Source organism: Aplidium turbinatum, chromosome 13, assembly GCF_918807975.1.
Source record: "Aplidium turbinatum chromosome 13, kaAplTurb1.1, whole genome shotgun sequence".
Taxonomy (NCBI): Eukaryota; Metazoa; Chordata; class Ascidiacea; order Aplousobranchia; family Polyclinidae; genus Aplidium; species Aplidium turbinatum.
In genome coordinates, this window is record NC_137484.1 from 17,868,079 (window position 1) to 17,886,434 (window position 18,356).

The 18,356-nt window shown below is 37.8% G+C and overlaps 1 protein-coding gene across 1 annotated transcript; it reads right to left on the reverse strand.

Annotated features, from left to right (window-relative positions):
- Positions 1-1,026: 1,026 nt before the first annotated feature.
- LOC145782534 (aminomethyltransferase, mitochondrial-like) lies at positions 1,027-13,822 on the reverse strand. Its single transcript, XM_082594337.1, has 8 exons — positions 11,407-13,822; positions 10,818-10,994; positions 10,344-10,550; positions 9,949-10,027; positions 9,700-9,845; positions 9,315-9,495; positions 8,986-9,102; positions 1,027-1,244 (listed from the first exon to the last, which is right to left on the reverse strand). The coding sequence occupies exons 1-8, from the start codon at positions 11,512-11,514 to the stop codon at positions 1,027-1,029; spliced, it is 1,233 nt and encodes a 410-aa protein (XP_082450463.1). The 5' UTR covers positions 11,515-13,822.
- Positions 13,823-18,356: the final 4,534 nt, after the last annotated feature.

Here is an 18,356-nt window from a genome sequence, read left to right on the forward strand (position 1 = left end):
TCTGCACTTTCTCCTTCCATTTTAGGAATAGCCTACTATCTTTATCACAGCGTAGGACGTAGGTAGCACATAAACGCAAGTATCAAGGAAAGCAAAACACATACAAATGCTTGCTTTCATGTTACTTGCATTTGAATTACCAATTAGGCCTATTGCGACTTTTAAGCACGAAAAGCGAACTTTTACACACGGTACTAAAGTACTTGTGGTAAAAACGTCTGATTGTCAAGAAAGAAAACGGGCAGTATACAACATAGTCGGAGGTTGAATAAAGTTACAAACCAACTAGGCAATGAGTGACGTAGCAACCAATACCCTAGACAGCAAATCAAACGAATGACTTTATGTCTGGGAGCTGACGCGCTAACCAAAGAATTTAAAAGATAAAACGTATTCAATGAATTTTGCACCTCAATAGATGATTTTGGCCACATTAGTTTGTTTAGATTTTAAAACTTCATATAATTTTGAGAATACGGTTCAACAAATAACAGAGTTAGGTAAAAGAATAGGATCGTCTGTTAAAACAACAAATTAGCGTTAGTAGACCAGTTTCATAGACTACGTTACGTCATAAAAAGTTGGGGATGTCACAACCAACTTTCTTTATATTCGCAAAAGAAAAAATATTTTGAGTATGCTATAAATCCACACGCATGCTATGTAAAAGAATAGGCTATCATGCAATATTAGGCATAAGCAATTCTCTTCAGGAGCATTGATTTTGCGGTAATATCCATTTCAATGTTGACATAATATTTCTAAAAAAAAAACACATGTTTTCAACTCATAAAACTTACAATTAAGACAGTTGTAAATCGTTGAACTAAATTAATTATTACGTTTTCAAAGTAATTCAATTTACTGAAGTGAAAAAAACTTTGAAGGAATCATATTCAAATTTTTGTTCTTTCAAAATCAGAGTAAAAACGCGTAGCAGGCCTATGCTTTCACAGGCAATGGATCAACACGAACAGATGCAAACAACTCGTTTTGCAAGCAGCACTACCACTAGTAAACACGCGTTTACGAGTTGAAATAATAATTAGCGGGAACAAATGGCATTTTAGTCACAATAGCTTTGGCTTTCTTCTTCCTGACGTTCACAAGCACTTCGGTTCCAGGTTTAGATAAGCGCAGCGGAAGATAAGCCATTGCAATATTCGTGGAGAGGGAGGGCGATGGACAACCGCTCGTTACCATGCCTCCTTCTTTTCCACCACCGTCTTCCACTTTAGCGCCACCTGACGACAACAATTCATCAAACATTTTCCGCAAGTTTTCAATGTGAAAAGTCGTAGTTTTTAACAAAAGTACAAATGCACGAGCGTATCGTGAATGGGGTTACTTTTTTCAGTGAAGTATACGAAAATTCTTCATTGATGATTGCGTATGAGCGATCTTTAATGTGGAACGATTATTTTGTCTAGGGCCATTTTTGAATGTGTTTACTATTTATGTTCCCAACCAATGACAATGTTGGCTCAAACCAGGGTTGCCAAAACGCACAGCTGTATTGCCTGAATGAGAAGATACAACCTACATTTGTAGACTGTAACTGCTGCCATACTCAGTAAACTAAACACTTATAGTAGGGTGTTCCAAAATTTCACCACTTTTAAATTTCAAAACGAGTACCTTTTTTTCTGATGGAGTTTTGGCCGCTGATTACGAATCTGGCATTATTTTTTCATTATGACGTCATCTTGAGGGTGCCCCACGCAATTTTTCGCGTTTTTTCAATATCTCGAAAACTACTTGGGCTAGACGTATGGAATTTGTATCAAATGATGCAGAATATACGATTTCCTATCTCTACTTAAGAGTGTTTAAAGTCGTATCTGCTTCAGAAAAAAAGTTATTTGAGAAAAACACTTTTTTATTGTCTTTATATCCATTAAGGCGATTCGAAAATCAAATTTCAAGATTTAACCTATCGCTCATGGATTGTAGCAATATGTAGAGCATTCCCGTAAAATATTTTGTAATAAAACGCTCTAACTTTAAACATTGAAGCGTTTAAAGATTAGGTATTTACAACTTTTGATAAGGCGATTCACCAAACTAGATTGCGTAACGCCTGAATCACGTGATCCAAATACCGCTCTGTGATTGCGCAGTTCCATGGAAACGTGGTCTGTGACGACACACGACACAAATATTAGAGTTTCTGCAGGTGATTGCTTGGATGTAGCCTAATTTCTGCTCGGTGCTAAAACATTACTGAATCACGATGACAAATTGTATAAAATGTAGAGTTTGTTACAGATTAATGAAGTACAAGGCCTAGGAATTTCAATATTTGAAAATCAGTGTTAGAAAAAGTTCTGTGTTCTATTGAGTTCTAGTCTACTTCACAGTTTGTATGTAGTTATGTACCGTAGTCATAAGATCACAAAACTATAACGGTACCATACTCTTCAACTATCTTTTCAGTTAATAACGCTAAAATAATTGTAGACTGTTGTATCAGTAAGATAATGCCTAAAACTTGTACGAAGACTGTTAGAAGCGCTGAAAGCTCTGTCATTGGACCCGCGAAAGAACTCCCGACTGCAGATCTACCAACGCTACGAGTTGTCCTCGCATTCTGTGGTTTGTTGAAGGTAATATTGAAATTAAAAAATTTAGTTCTGGTTTTATCTTTTAGTTCTGGTTTTATCTTTAAGTTCTGGTTTATCTTTTAGAAGTAACATAATTTATGTACATCATATACCACAAACAGATTCCTCTTATTGCAATAATTATTAAACCACATTTTTTCCAGGCCATCAAATGCGATTACCACTTCCAACAGTCGCAAGGGAAGTAATGCGATGGGGTACAAGTTAAAGAGAAGCTGCTGTTTTGGTAAATGCTACACTTATTGATGTCGGATTTATTTCACCAGACGACCCTTCAATGATAGTAGACCAAAGCAAGATCCGGAGAGAAGTGGAAAAGGTTCGCAAGAGAGAAACAGAAGTAGATCGAGGAAAAAGATGAGAGGAAAAGTTACAGGGTATCTTCTTCGATGGGAAGGAGATTGAAACTGTTACTGTAGAAAAAGAGGATGGGGTTTTTAGGCAGAAACAAATAAAGCAAGAGCACATAGTTTTAGTTGGAGAACCGGGAGGCCAATACATTGGACATGTCACACCTTTTGGGAAAGCTGCAGAGCCCACAGCTGTTGAAATAACAAATTTTTTAAAGGAGGAATACCTCATCGACAACTGGTTGGTTGTAGGAGCAGACTCTACTGCTGTTAATACTGGAAAAAATAATGGAATAATTGCCAGGTGTGAACGACACATTGGCCACCGTCTCCAATGGAATATATGCATGTTGCATACCAATGAGCTCCCATTGCGACATTTATTCCAAAATCTTGATAGAGCAACTTCTGGAAGTGCTTCCTTCAAAGGGCCGAATGGAAAAATTCTGCCGCATGTTGAAGACCTTGAATGGGATGCAAAATTTTAGCCAATTGAAGGCCCAAAATTGCAAGTACCACCTGAAATTATCTCTGATCTTTTCACAGATCAAAGATATCTTCTTCTTTTTGTAACATCAATTCAAGGTGGAAACATTTTAGACAGCTTGAAGCATTTGAAACCCGGTCCAATTTCTCATTCACGATGGCTTACACTCGCATGTCGGTTATGTCGTCTTTACATGTCAAAGCATGCTCTACAAGGGACGATTGTTGATGCTCTCCAGAAGTTGGTAGCATTTATTGCCACTAATTATGCTCCACTGTGGTTTGACATAAAAAGCAAGCCATACATTCACCATGCCCCATTTCATGTTCTCCGTGAGGTCCAGCTGCTACATCTTCTTCCTGCGGATAATCGGGAAGTTGTCGCTCCTTATATAAAGTCGTGGCATGCTCACAGTGAGAGCCTCCTTCCAGCGATGGTAAGCAATGACGACCCTGCTGTTCCATCTTTTGCTGTGAGAATTTTGGAAGACATTCGTAAGTGCAACAACACTGGTGATGTTTCCATCCGCACATTCACACCTCCAAAATTAAACTGGAATGCCGACTCACTGTACTCGTTAATTAATTGGGAGGATACCACACCTACAGAGTCCGTATTAACTTCTCACTTGACCTTGGACGAATTAAAGAATACGAAGTTCGAATGCGCTCATTTCCTTTGTCATTCTCATGCTGTGGAGCGCCTTATCCGGGAAGTGACCAACGCCTGCGGAAGTGTGGCTGGCTACCATGCAACGACGGGATGGCTATATTCGAGCTAGATTAGCTTCAAGGAGAGTCACTCCAAAAGCAAATACAAAATCCAACTTTGTTGCTATGACCACGATTTAATATTTGCTAATGAGCACGGTTATATCGTTCTGATTGCTTTTTCTGTTGATGTGGTTCAATATTGTAATTTTCTTGGCACATATTTTATAGGTAAACGTTAAAGTCGTACATTTCCAAGTGATTTTTAATTTGTAGTTGTTACTACGTCCATATGCATGAGGTTGTTGTATGTTAGTGTTTACTGCAGTCCTACAGCAAAGCAGATGTTTGACGATTTAAGACGATCGAGATTATACTCTTGATATAGAGTTGAATAAGCCACATTTGTTGCTGACTGAACAACAGCAGGGTTGCCAGAGTGATCATGAAGGATCGCGCAGAAGATGCTGAACCTGCTTTTGAAGAAAAAGTAACCATTACACTGGTTCTTATTGCAATTTAGCTCATTAGGGTTGCCAAATTTTTCTGTTTTTAGAATTTTGCACAGTTAAATTCTTAGAACAATTAGTTTCTGGCAACTCTGTCCTTGTTACAAACGCCTGATCATAAAATCGCCTCAATGTTTAAAGTTATGCAAAATACAAAAAAATTTGCTTTGAATTAGTGTTAGGAAAGGTTAAAGGTTGCTTGATTGATAGGTTAAATTTTGATTCTTCATAATTTTTGAAATTTCGAATCGCCTTAATATCCATATCTATAATCTTCGAGCTGTATGACAATTACAATTGTGACGTCATTTGCAGGATGGGTTTAAATTTAAAAAGCGTCTTTACTTTTAAATTTGATTTTATAACCTGTAGTCGTTCTAAGTCAATATTATACAATACTGTACCATATTAAGTAAAATACACCGCAATATTATAAAAAAATATTAGCAACTAAAGAGCCTAGATAGATTGGCCAGGAAAAATCACATGCTAAGAAAATTCCACTGACATAAACAATCACGAGTAGTATAATCAGGAATAAAAGAGCATACAGTATATCCCACTCAGCTGTATCTTAACCAAAACAACAAACTGTAAGCTAACATAACACTAAAATTATTTTCAACGTTCATGATGGTCGTCTGCTAATTACAAAGAAACGCACGGAAGCGAGCATCTGTCTTTCCTGCTTGTGATGGGTTATCGATAATCCTGTTGTTTACGACACCTTTTAATTTCCCAATCATCCTTTCCGTCGCTCTGTTGTTGTTCTCAATTTTTTTCCAAAATGTCTCCGGAACATCGCAACACATTATACAAGGAGCAGTTTTGCTCTTTGCGGTAAAAAAGTTTCGAAGTCCGGCTTTGCGATCTCGCAGTAAACTTCTGGCATCTACTGACTGAGGAAACGCTACTGTTTTTACAGCTTCAACGGAATAAGGTGGTACTTCAGAGCAGTGCCAGTCTTAGGGTTTTTCGGGCCCTGTGCGGAATATGCTTTTGCGGGCCCCAATGACAATAATCCAATTCAGTGGCGTAGCTAGGCACTTTGAAAGGGGAGGGGCGGCGGTGGCGGCGTGATCGCCAAAGACGACAACCAGCGGCGGGGGGTCTGGGGGGCCTCCCCCAGAAAATTTTGAAAAATTACTTTGAATTTGGGACATTCTGAGAGCATGTTCAACAAAAATTTAGGTATGAATATTACTGTAAAATGGTGCTGTCCGGTGGCATAGCAAAAGGATAAGATCATGCTTTCTTTGGCATTTTTCGGAAATAAAGCTATGTCTCTACAGTATGTTGAGTCTGGATGCAACCTATTTCGTCCCCTGAAATCGTGTAACAAAATTAAATTTCGACTTATTTCGTCCCCTGAAAAGATCGAGAAATTTTAAAATGTTTGCGGCAACTCCGATCAGCGATTTCGGCTATGTCGTTTTTTTTTCTCGATCTTTTCAGGGTACGAAATATTCAGGCGACGAAATAGGTTGAATTCGTTGAGTCTCTATGTTTTCTTGTTGCGAATTCCTTTGCTGAATTCACTTGTTGAATTTTTCCTTTGAAAATGACAAAGTTACTGCATTTTCTGAGTAACTTGCGGGCCCCCTAATTTGCGGGCCCTGTGCGATCGCACGGTTTGCACATCCCAAAGACCGGCACTGCTTCAGAGAAAACGCTTAATGAGATGTTTATTGGTGTCAACCATTGCAGAGCATGGTCGTAAAAGTACTTCAAAGCGACATCTGCAAGTTCTGAATCGAGGTCTCTGTACGCAAGTAAAAAATTTCGTTGCACAATCATGATACCCGGGCCTTCAGCAGCGGAAGGCATCAGGTGAATAAGCAAAAACGAAGGTAGATAGACTGAAACTATGTAAGATACCAATCTAGTAAGTTTTTCTTTTTGGTTACCATCCAGTTTACAGACGTTGAAAATCAACAGACGAAGATATCCGCTTGCTGTTGTAATCCGTCGGGCATGGCATGTCGGCTCTTGCTTGTAAACCAAAAGATTTCTCATGTTTTCTGGAACATCCATTACAAGGTAACAAGCCAAAGCAAGTAAACACACGTGATCGTTCCTAAACGAATGTTCGTTACTGCCATTTTCTATCTGACTAGAAAACCATTCTGCTTTCTTTCTCAAATGCAGAGCAGCTAATCCTGTGATAGGAACGCTAAGTTTAACTCTGTCAACAATGTGACTCAAATCAGGCTTCTTGATTTCACTAAAGTAATTCATCAGTGCTCCATCTTGCATTGCTCCAGGTCCCTTCTTTTGCCCTTCGATTTTTGAGATGACATGAGTGAAATATATTTCATTAACATGAAATAAGCATTCCAATGTGTGGATGCCTCGACCATGCCGTTCCATGAAGAAGTCGGCCAGGCGCTTATTTACACCAGATTTTTTCCCTGTGTTTAATGCAGTAGTATCTGACATAACTGAATATATTTTACTCAAACTTTCCTCACAAATTTGCTCGGTAACACAGTTAAAAATGGTCTGAGAAGTTACCGAAATTCCTTCCAAAAAAGTTTTCACAGCTATAACTTTTTCACACTTGACTCCTGTATTCACAAATTGTCCCAAAAAGATGTACCTGTCCATTTTGTTTATGATTTTTCCATCATAGCATAATTGAATAGCTTTAGCATGTTTCAGCTCTTCCTCACATTGATTTAAAGCTTCAAGTCGACACTGCTCGCGCTTTCGAAGTACAGTTGTTGGCGAAGCAGAAATATTTTTTTCTCCAACAGTTGATCGCTGCAGATCGGATTGTTGGCGAATCGACACTAAACGACCGTCTGCTTTAACACAGTCACTGGTACTGATCGAAAATGAACGTTTTTTAAGGTAAGCTTTTCCTCCTGCAAGATGCTTGGGAGCAGGTTGGTAATCCAGGTCGAAATAGGTTGACGTATCCCTAACATTATCACTCGTCTCTGCTTCGAAAACATCATCGTTGCTCTCATTAGAATTTATATTTAAATCGAACTGGCGCGGTCTCAACGAATTGAATAAAACTTTAGAATTGGATAGGCCTCCGTTTATTGTAGCTCTTAATTTACTGGATGTGGGGTTCTCAATATCATCTTCCGCCGTGGTGCGTCGCTTGAGCTTGATTACACTCTGCAGCTTGTGTATATTAAACAGTGCATCTTTGGATGAAGATAAAATCATTCTTCTATCGGACCTTTGATCTTTCAGAAACATAATTTCTTTTTCTGGAATTCTGTGGTCAAAACTGCAACTACAAATCAGCTTACCTTTATACGTTTGAAATATATCTGGTATTTCACACCGGCACTTGGTTATATCAAAGAGCTGGTCGAGCCAGCCATCGCTGATTGAAATAAGTTTCAATTTCTTGGCACGTTTTCTTGCCACAGCAAACTTGTGAATACGTTGCTTCAGTTTTGTATGGATACTTCTCAACTCGATAGCAGGCAAGCTGGCTCTTCTCCACAGTTGAACTATGTCATTCATAACTACATCTTTGATATCATTGAATCCTGGAGTTTTCTTCAAAAATGTAGTGTCTGTATCCATTAAAAGCTTCTGAATATAATGATAGTGCTCTATAACTTCTCTACACGTTGGTAATGTATTTTCAAGTAACTTTTTCGAGACTATCAGAGACTTAACCTCAACAGATCTCAACCATGCCATATCCCTGCTTATACTGCATTTAAAACTGACCAACTAAATTCAAATTGGAAATTGTTTTTATCCCTTAAGACCCGTATTGTCAGCAAACAATTATCGTTGTTGATTTACAAACAATTACCATTGTTATTACCAATTACCGAATTGACGTCACAATGTATTGTCATATAGCTCGAAGATTGTAGATATGGAATGGATGTAAAAACAATAAAAAAGTGTTTTTCTCAAATAACTTTTTTTCTGAAGCAGATACGACTTTACACACTCTTAAGTAGAGATAGGAAATCGTATATTCTGCATCATTTGATACAAATTCCATACGTCTAGCCCAAGTAGTTTTCAAGATATTGAAAAAACGCGAAAAATCGCGTGGGGCACCCTCAAGATGACGTCATAATGAAAAAATAATGCCAGATTCGTAATCAGCGGCCAAAACTCCATCAGAAAAAAAGGTACTCGTTTTGAAATTTAAAAGTGGTGAAATTTTGGAACACCCTAACTTATAGCCATGCTCTCGAACCATATAAATACGTCAATTTTGAAATCAATCAATTGAAATTTTAGTGGTTTAAACTGGCACGAGACACGATCACGCAAATCATGATATGATTTTAAACATGAAAGTGCGACGTAACTTACTTCGTGCTATCACACCATCGAGGACCAAGCCGACTCTCTTCACAGCAGGCTTCTTTTTGAGCTGATCCAGTATGACCGATGCGCCAGGAAAGTTTGCCTCAACCCGTCTTCGCTTTCCTGGAAAATTGTAACTTAACTGAGAGGTTGTTGCAAAAATGGTCATCACATGTATACGATACAAAAATTTACTTACTTACACACACAATTGGTAAATGTAAGGGTTAGGAAAGCTAAGTAGCAAAGTGCAGATGAAACCCTACGGCTATCACGAAAACGTGCGCAAAAACAGTAATAGGCTACGGCAAAATTAACGTCACTAATGATCATACCAATGCACCATGTAAGCGCTGCTTCTACAGGGGTTGTATTCTCGTCAATATCATTGCCATAGAGACAAAGACCAGCTTCGAGGCGGAGACTGTCACGAGCCCCCAACCCGGCAAGGTGAACGGCACTGTTTGACAATAACTTCTCAGAAAGCTCGACACATTCATTCCGTGGAACGGATATCTGGGGCAAGAAGGGTTTGCTAAATCGCTACATCAAGTTGATGGCTACTGATACCCAAAATATTGAAACGTTTGCCTCAAAAATGTCCCAACCAACACTTCTTAAAAAATTATCAAAAGTCTCGGTAATCGGTTCGTATACTTATCGAATATTTTTCAAACTTAACACGTAGCAAAGATACACGAAGCTGCGAGATTTCCTTACCTCCACACCATCCTCTCCTGTGTACCCACATCTGGTCACTCGGCAACCTTCAACCCCAAATACAGCTCCTTCTCTGTTTTGCATGAACGACAAAGTTGAAATATCGAAATCAAGCCCCTTCTGAAGAATCCCAGACATCAAAGGACCTAAGTCAGGCAATTGTGACACTTCTACACTCGACGTTGAATGTGAGGACACAACTAAATACACAGCTGCAGAAGCCTGCACTACGTATGTGATGTAGCTTACCTTGTAAAGCAATTAATCCGTAATCGAGGTGCTCAACCACAGCATCTCCTCCTTTCGCATTAAATTCTGTTAGAGAATTCTGAATGAACAAATTGTCATTATAAATATGGAAATGGCCACAAACAAAAATATAATCACAAAAATCAACAAGACAAACGTCTAGTTCAGTGGGTCTGAACAAGTGAAGACACCCATCTTTGGGTGTCTTCACTTGTTCAGTTTTAGGGGTCAGTGGATACATTGATTTTACAAATGAAAAAAAACAAGAGGTGTTTTGCTCAAAATTTACCAAAAAATATTCTTATTAGTATAGAAGGCCACAAGCTTCAAAAAGAGTCTGACTACGAAAAGACTAGGAACCACTGGTCTAGTTCAATAACAAGAAACTACTGCACCTGAAAATGAGCTTGAATTTTATCGCTGCAGCCGGCATTGGATACAACATACAAATAATCTCGATTAGTTTTGTTCACTATGACGTCATCCAGGATTCCACCTTGTGCGTTGGTAAATAAACTTAAGGTCCCGCCGTTGGATGGCAATCCCTTTATGTCTCCTACCACTAAGCTCTCGATAAAATCTTCTTTGTCTTTTCCATAAATCTGGAAACAAAGAAGTGTGAACTTTGTATGAACCCGGTTTACAAATTAATCTATATGAGAGATGTTACCTAAGCGTGGGTAGAACGTAAAGTGCTGCGGTAAGCAGTAAGTGCACGAATGACCACAAAATGCCTTAAAAATTCAGAAGATAAGTTTCACGCATACTATTTTAGCAACAACCTTTCTGAATAACTTTATAATTGGGATTACATGAGACAGAGGGATTGATGATTACAAAGGCAAAAAAAACAAAGTCAATTTTTAAACCTTGGTTTGTAGCATGTGGGACACATCAAATAAAGAACACTTTTCCCTGGTGTGTAAATGCGACGCAACTATCCCGAGCGATTTGTATTGGACTGGCATCAACCAGCCAGAAAAGTCCACCATCTTCCCTCCATGTTCGCAATGGAAATCATACAGAACGGTTTTCTTTGATTCATTCTTGAAATAAACATTTCACGAATCAACAGAATAAGAACTGTAAGTTGACACACAAAACGCGCATAAAAGAAGATATAGCGAAACACATCTCCGGCTATCATTATCGTCATAAAAATAAGACTTTTGCACAAACGTTTTGTTAATTTGCTCTAAACACATCGGCTAGTGTACCAACATGATCACAAACAAGCACACAACAACGCTTGATAAATACGTACTCAATGGAACGTACAAATTACAAAATCAAGGTTATCCCATTTTCTAAAAATAATCCAATCAGGCCGCACCTCCAGGTAGACGTGCGAGTATATAGACGTACATAACAAAGACAACTCATAGATTTAGAAAAAGTTAAGAGTACTTTACAGTGATATTTCACACTAAGACAGCAAAGACGTATGTAGTACTGTACCTTAAAAAACGTTTTTCCAGTGGAGAAGTAACCGGTGGTCTGAAAACAATTTCTCGAATCCCTAAGCAGCAAATTGCTCCGAGTACAGGCAAATAAAGCTTTGATCATGTTCAACTTGGACGTTTATCCTTGTTCTTCACCACATACTCTTTTGTGTGAGCATATACAAATCCTAATGTCAATGTCAAGCAACTACAAATCGTATCACAGTAGGGTGGAGTGAAAAAAATTTTTTCTAAAAAATAAAAAAAGTCCCCCTCCAAAAACCTGGCAAATGGCCTAAAACTGGCATAAAATTTGGTTTGGGGGTGTTGCCCCCTAAGCTGGCCGAGCCCGGGGCTGATAAAGGTCACGGAAAGGTCAAATTTCATAAAATCACCATAACTTTTGAACCAATTATGATAGAAAGATGAAACTGGTCTTAAAAGATGCAGAACGGTCAAGTTCCTATCTGTTGTAAGAGAAAAGTTTTATCTATCTTCTTTAGAAATAGAAATATTTCCAAAAAACTGCTTTTTAGAGGTCTGAGATGTTGAAATAGGGAACAAAACTTGTAATTTTGTGAAATTGAACAAAACAGATGCATAACAAAATGTAAGCATTAAGCTGCCAACATTATTGTAACATTGAAGATAGGGAATGTACAATATGGGCAAAATTTAGAGGAAATCTAGTAACCACCTATCTTTACCCCCAATTTAAAAAATACTACTAAATACTAAAAATATCTACGAATCCATCTCAACCTATACAAGCATACAATATACATTTAGTAAAGCTCAAGTAGATCGTTTCTCTTTTATATTTAAGCTAATAAGAGTCCTTCAAATGTAATGAACAAATTGTGAACAGCGACTGTTATGCTAGCCTGTGTTGCAGTACGAAAAGAGGGATAAACTTGTACTAGCTCAGTAGCTCACGTCATGATAACTACTATACTTTGAATAAATATAGGCTATCCAATATGCACGTGAACACGGTGTTCACTACTGGAACAAATTTTAAAGATACACTTGATGTAGCAGTGATTAAAGAACACATTGCTGCTTAGACGCAGGCTTCAATTCGCACTTCTTCATACAATAAAATCGTCATCGGTAGTCATAGTCAAGTATAAAACAAGTATTGTTTTAGTCACAGTCAAGCAGAAAACAGTGGATCGTTAGATCAAACATTGGGGTACAAAAATAAATGAAGTGAAAATGTGGACTGAGGAGTCATTGTGCCTCATCTTTAGGAATGAGCTCATGAACTAAATTGCTTTTTAGTGTTGAACTGTTTCATCAACTGCCTTGATTTAATTTTCTGCCTTATCAAACCATCACGTTTGTCAAATCCAGCAACTGATGTTGAAGCTTCTGTAACCAGCTTTACATGCCTTTCCACTGCCTGGTTATGACAAGGATGCAAAAGTTCCAAAGGCTGAAATCTTATGCTTTCAATTTCAGAATTGTTTAGAGTTAGAAGTGCTGGTGGCTGATTCATATCTGGTGCATTCAGATTCACTAATTTATGAAAGGACTTCGCTCTGAAATTCAACTTGGGAAGAAGAAATTTGCGAACGGTAGCGCTAGAATTGTGCAATGTTCGCATTACAGACTCATCTTCATCATTCTGTTCAATTACCCTCCTCTGAAACCACCATCATCAATTGTAAAATCTTTTAAACTGCCTCTTATGGCCAGGACTTTGTTAACGGAAATTCTTCGTACATCCTCATCAATCATCATTGTCACCAAGCATACCAAGCAAGACATTTTCAGGATGTGCAAAAAAATGAATTTCTTTGGACGACTTCTTTTGCAATATCTTTAACTTTTTGATTAGAAAACTGAACAAGATTAAAGAAAATTTTCGGACCATCTGTTAGTTTATGTTTTTCTTTAATTTCAAACCATGTTGGAAAGTAAATTTGAACGCAAAACTCAGCTAAATGGATCAAATTTGGACAAGGTTTGGTAATTGAAGTATAATATCGTAGTATTCTACAGGCAAGGGTCATCCATCTGGAATGAACGAGCGGTCCAACTTCCAAGAGTTGCAGATCCGTGTCCACATTACCAAGCATTACCGCCATGCATATTCTAAAGCCGTAATATTGATCAGAACTAAGATTTTCAATAACTTCATTGCTCAAGGTTGGAAAATTTCGATTAGGAATTTTCTTAAACTGTTCCACTGGCCAATCTGAGACACTGGTGTTTAATTCTTTCCCTATTCGTCCACAAAAGCTTCTGGGCTTCTAGTTGTGCCATCAAAGCTGATGAAGACATGGCGCAAAGGGAGTTCATTGCAGTGTAGCAGGCAAATTGCCCATTGCAAAGGTCACTGAAGTAGATCTACTTGAGCTAAATGTATATTGTATGCTTGTATAGGTTGAGATGGATTCGTAGATATTTTTAGTATTTAGTAGTATTTTTTAAATTGGGGGTAAACATAGGTGGTTACTAGATTTCCTCTAAATTTTGCCCATATTGTACATTCCCTATCTTCAATGTTACAATAATGTTGGCAGCTTAATGCTTACATTTTGTTATGCATCTGTTTGTTCAATTTCACAAAATTACAAGTTTTGTTCCCTATTTCAGCATCTCAGACCTCTAAAAAGCAGTTTTTTGGAAATATTTCTATTTCTAAAGAAGATAGATAAAACTTTTCTCTTACAACAGATAGGAACTTGACCCTTCTGCATCTCTTAAGACCAGTTTCATCTTTCTATCATAATTGGTTCAAAAGTTATGGTGATTTTATGAAATTTGACCTTTCTGTGACCTTTATCAGCCCTGGGCTCGGCCAGTTTAGGGGGCAACACCCCCAAACCAAATTTTATGCCAGTTTTAGGCCATTTGCCAGGTTTTTGGAGGGGGACTTTTTTGATTTTTTAGAAAAAAAATTTTTCACTCCACCCTAGTATCACAGTTCCTTGAAAAAGAGGGGAGTTCAATTGATGTTGTAAGTGAAACCACGAGCAGGAGCAGCATTGTGAACTGAATAACATGGCAGCAAACCAGTACTCTAACGTGAACTTAGTAAATAACGTTAGATATGCAATATCAGGGTCTGCTACTATTCGGTGAGTCCGATTCGGTGAGTCCGATTCGGTGGGTTCCTAACTCCTGACCCCTAACTCTAACCTTTAACCCCTAACCCTTACACGGCAATGATAATTAGGCTACGGTACCCGATAATTTAAAAAAAAAATTTAAAAATCACCGAATAGGGAATCGGACTCACCGAATTGGACTCACCGAATCGGACTCACCGAAACGGGCCATTCCGGCAATACCAAGCAATAAAATCAATCATGTGATGATAAAAACTCCGCGATCAATGGTAACACATACAAATACAATGATTCCCAACGTGTAATTGGGCTATTACAGACTTGAGACGTGTTAAAAGATGGTTATGAATGATCACAGGCTCCTATCAATTTCTATGGAAGTTCGAAAACGTCCATTCCATTTCGTTTTTGTGTGTTAACTTTGTATAATTTTAATCTGTTTAGTGTTACCCTGTTTTCACGTAACTGAATTCACAAACCGAACACAGTTTCACAACTTAACCCAATGTAGAAGAAACAGCATCTTCTCAACATTCTTCAAACCAGTATAAACATGAATAGTAAATACCCTACACCATCAAATTTCGTCACCAGTAACAATATAACTAAGTGGAATTGAACAAATCTGCTCAAGATATCAGTATCAATAGGACTCATGCGCTTTACGATATTCAGCAAAATCAGAAGTTCAATAATGCTAAGGTATGTCAAGCTTTATGCGAGGCAATGACTGCATTACTCAAATCAATATTGTGCGTACTGTCAATAAGTAGGTTTTTTAAGCGGGCCATGAGAGGGCTCAATCCATTACTAATCGATATCGTATAATTTAGAAATATCAGTAAATTTTGCTGATACCGCCATCGAGACCTACTGTAAACGTTTAGCGAAATGAAATTTGCAAAACGTTTAATTATGGTGTGCGTTCCTTTGTTGTTTTTGTTATGACGTCACAAAAATCACTAAAAAGACACCAATGCAACGTCTTCTTCCTTCGTGTGAGACAGGATTGTTCAGATTTCATGGCATATGGCGTCAATGCAACGTCTTCTTCCTTCGTGCGAGACAGGATTGTTCAGATTTCATGGCATATGGCGTCAATGCAACGTCTTCTTCCTTCGTGCGAGACAGGATTGTTCAGATTTCATGGCATATGGCGTCAATGCAACGTCTTCTTCCTTCGTGCGAGACAGGATTGTTCAGATTTCATGGCATATGGCGTCAATGCAACGTCTTCTTCCTTCGTGCGAGACAGGATTGTTCAGATTTCATGGCATATGGCGCCAATGCAACGTCTTCTTCCTTCGTGCGAGACAGGATTGTTTAGATTTCATGGCATATGGCGTCAATGCAACGTCTTCTTCCTTCGTGCGATACAGGATTGTTCAGATTTCATGGCATATGGCGTCAATGCAACGTCTTCTTCCTTCGTGCGATACAGGATTGTTCAGATTTCATGGCATATGGCGTCAATGCAACGTCTTCTTCCTTCGTGCGAGACAGGATTGTTCAGATTTCATGGCATATGGCGTCAATGCAACGTCTTCTTCCTTCGTGCGAGACAGGATTGTTCAGATTTCATGGCATATGGCGTCAATGCAACGTCTTCTTCCTTCGTGTGAGACAGGATTGTTCAGATTTCATGGCATATGGCGTCAATGCAACGTCTTCTTCATTCGTGTGAGACAGGATTGTTCAGATTTCATGGCATTTGACATCAATGGAAAAATATGATTATGAGAAATGTGATTATGCAATAGGGTGGGTCGAAATTTGGACTTTTTCTCCGATTTCATTGCTACAAACTTTTTTTTTTGCGAATAGTCATAAAACGACATTCCTGATAGTTTGAGGTTGATCGGACATCGTCTTCATTTCTAAAAATCGCGATTTATATAGGTACCTGAAGCGATTTTTTCGAGGCTTGAAAATGCATTGTTTTAATAGGAAGTTGTTTTCACGAGATTTGAAAACGTCATAACTTACTTAATTCTTATTGTAAAAAGATGATTTATGCGTCAACAGATTCAATATAATTAGGAGAATCCAATTCATTGTGTACTGACTCCGAAAAATGATGACGTCATCGAATGACGTTATTAAACAGTAATTTGCAAATAACGATAAAACTAATAATCCTACATGCTTCCTCTCTAAGTTATTTGATAATGAATTGATGTACTTTTCAAACATAAACATCATGCTGGTGCTTGATGACGTAATTGATGACGTCATCTACATTACTAAATTACATTTCACTATGATGGCTTCTGGAAAATATTGCGTGTTTCTGATAGATAATGGATCGTTATCAATTAGTTATGATTCGCTTGATTTTAAATAACAATATTGCTCTTTAAAGATTTGTTCCACACTGCCTTTCCGGGTGTGCAAAATAGGCATTCTTTTTAACATATTTCAATGCAATGTCTCGAATTTTATCAGGCAAAAGTGAACAGCACTGCAATGATTTAAGGATATGCTTTGGTCCGTCTTTGTACAATGGTTCACATTTTATATTGAACTAACATGAGGCATATTGAATGACTATATTATGCGCAACAATTATTTTCAAGTTTTCTGCAATGTCACTTGGCAATTTGTGATCACTGATGTATAGTTTGTAGCAACGCGAAGCGAAAGTTAGCCACCACGAATGATTTAATGGACCAATCTTTGCGTACATCAGTTTAGATGAAATATAGTCATTCCTAATGGCATTGGTAATCTCGTACAGATACCTTTGATCAGTCGATAGATCTTTTACTATGTGCTCCGGTAGCAAACGATTTCCTGGCCCCATATTCACAGGCACAAATAAAAAAGGGTTGACTTCTTCAAATTCAACTCTACTTAGAAGCTTCCCTATTGGCCCTTTAAATGGTCTGTCACCACTGGTAGGTCCATCTAATGTAGCGAAGACGTGTCGAAGGTGTAACTCATTGGCTGCAACTGTGCAACATGCATATAAACTAGGGTGTACCAAAAAAACCAAAAAAACCTTACCTTCACTGATCTTGCTGTTGGCTGGCAAAAAGTTGTGTTTGGGGTCAAAACTAATGCTAATATAAAAAATTTTAAATTTCATTGATGTTTGACGCCTATTTTCTTTACGTTTCCATGGAAACAACCCAAATTTTTAAAAAATGGCGTAACTTGAAAACCACTATAGTTAGAAAGCTCTAATACACACCAAAAGTTCCAGAACACCAATATTCCTATGAGTGTTTAATACATTTTATGGGTCTAGATAATGTAGTTTTTTAGATATTTCCTAAAATAGCGCTTTTGTAAAAAATCTAGTTAATTTACTCTAAAAATTATTTTATACAAATTTTTGCTATAGCTGGCTAAAGTGGCAATGTAACAATCACACAGTAGTCTGGCAATGTAAACAAAAAATTAAAGTATATAATTGACTAAAAACTTAAATTACCGGTATACATACAGTATATACATACATTGTATATACCTGAAAAGATTTATGCAGTAAGCAATACTATTTTACTTCCTTTGACAATGCTCAAGACAAAAGGTATACCAGTGGTCAGGTACCTGTGTAGCCGTAATGTGATATGCATTGTTTTATGCATCATATCAATGGAAATCAATGTTGCTTGATTTGTAGTTTTTACAAGTACAGTTTCATTCCTTTTTTAGTAACTCTTTCTGATGATGTAGCAACTGTGGCTTGTTTTTGTCTCAATCCTTTGATAATCTTTGAAAAGTTTTGTTTTGCTGTAGAATTCCAGGTGAGTTTGTCATAAAATTCAGTAAGAAGACCCAATGCTCGTTCAGATGCATCATTGACAACTGGGATTGCTTTGATTATATTTCTTACCTTTAAGTACAGTAGATTTTTGTGCCAAAACTTGGGATTAGCTGT

Excerpts from the sequence above, each read along its gene's own strand:
- LOC145782534 (XM_082594337.1), bottom strand. The coding sequence starts at position 11,514 with ATGATCAAAGCTTTATTTGCCTGTACTCGGAGCAATTTGCTGCTTAGG. Across the intron at positions 10,028-10,343 it reads AAATTCAAGCTCATTTTCAG|AATTCTCTAACAGAATTTAA; the intron begins GTGCAGTAGTTT and ends TTGTTCATTCAG. Across the intron at positions 9,846-9,948 it reads CGGATTAATTGCTTTACAAG|GTCCTTTGATGTCTGGGATT; the intron begins GTAAGCTACATC and ends TGCCTGACTTAG.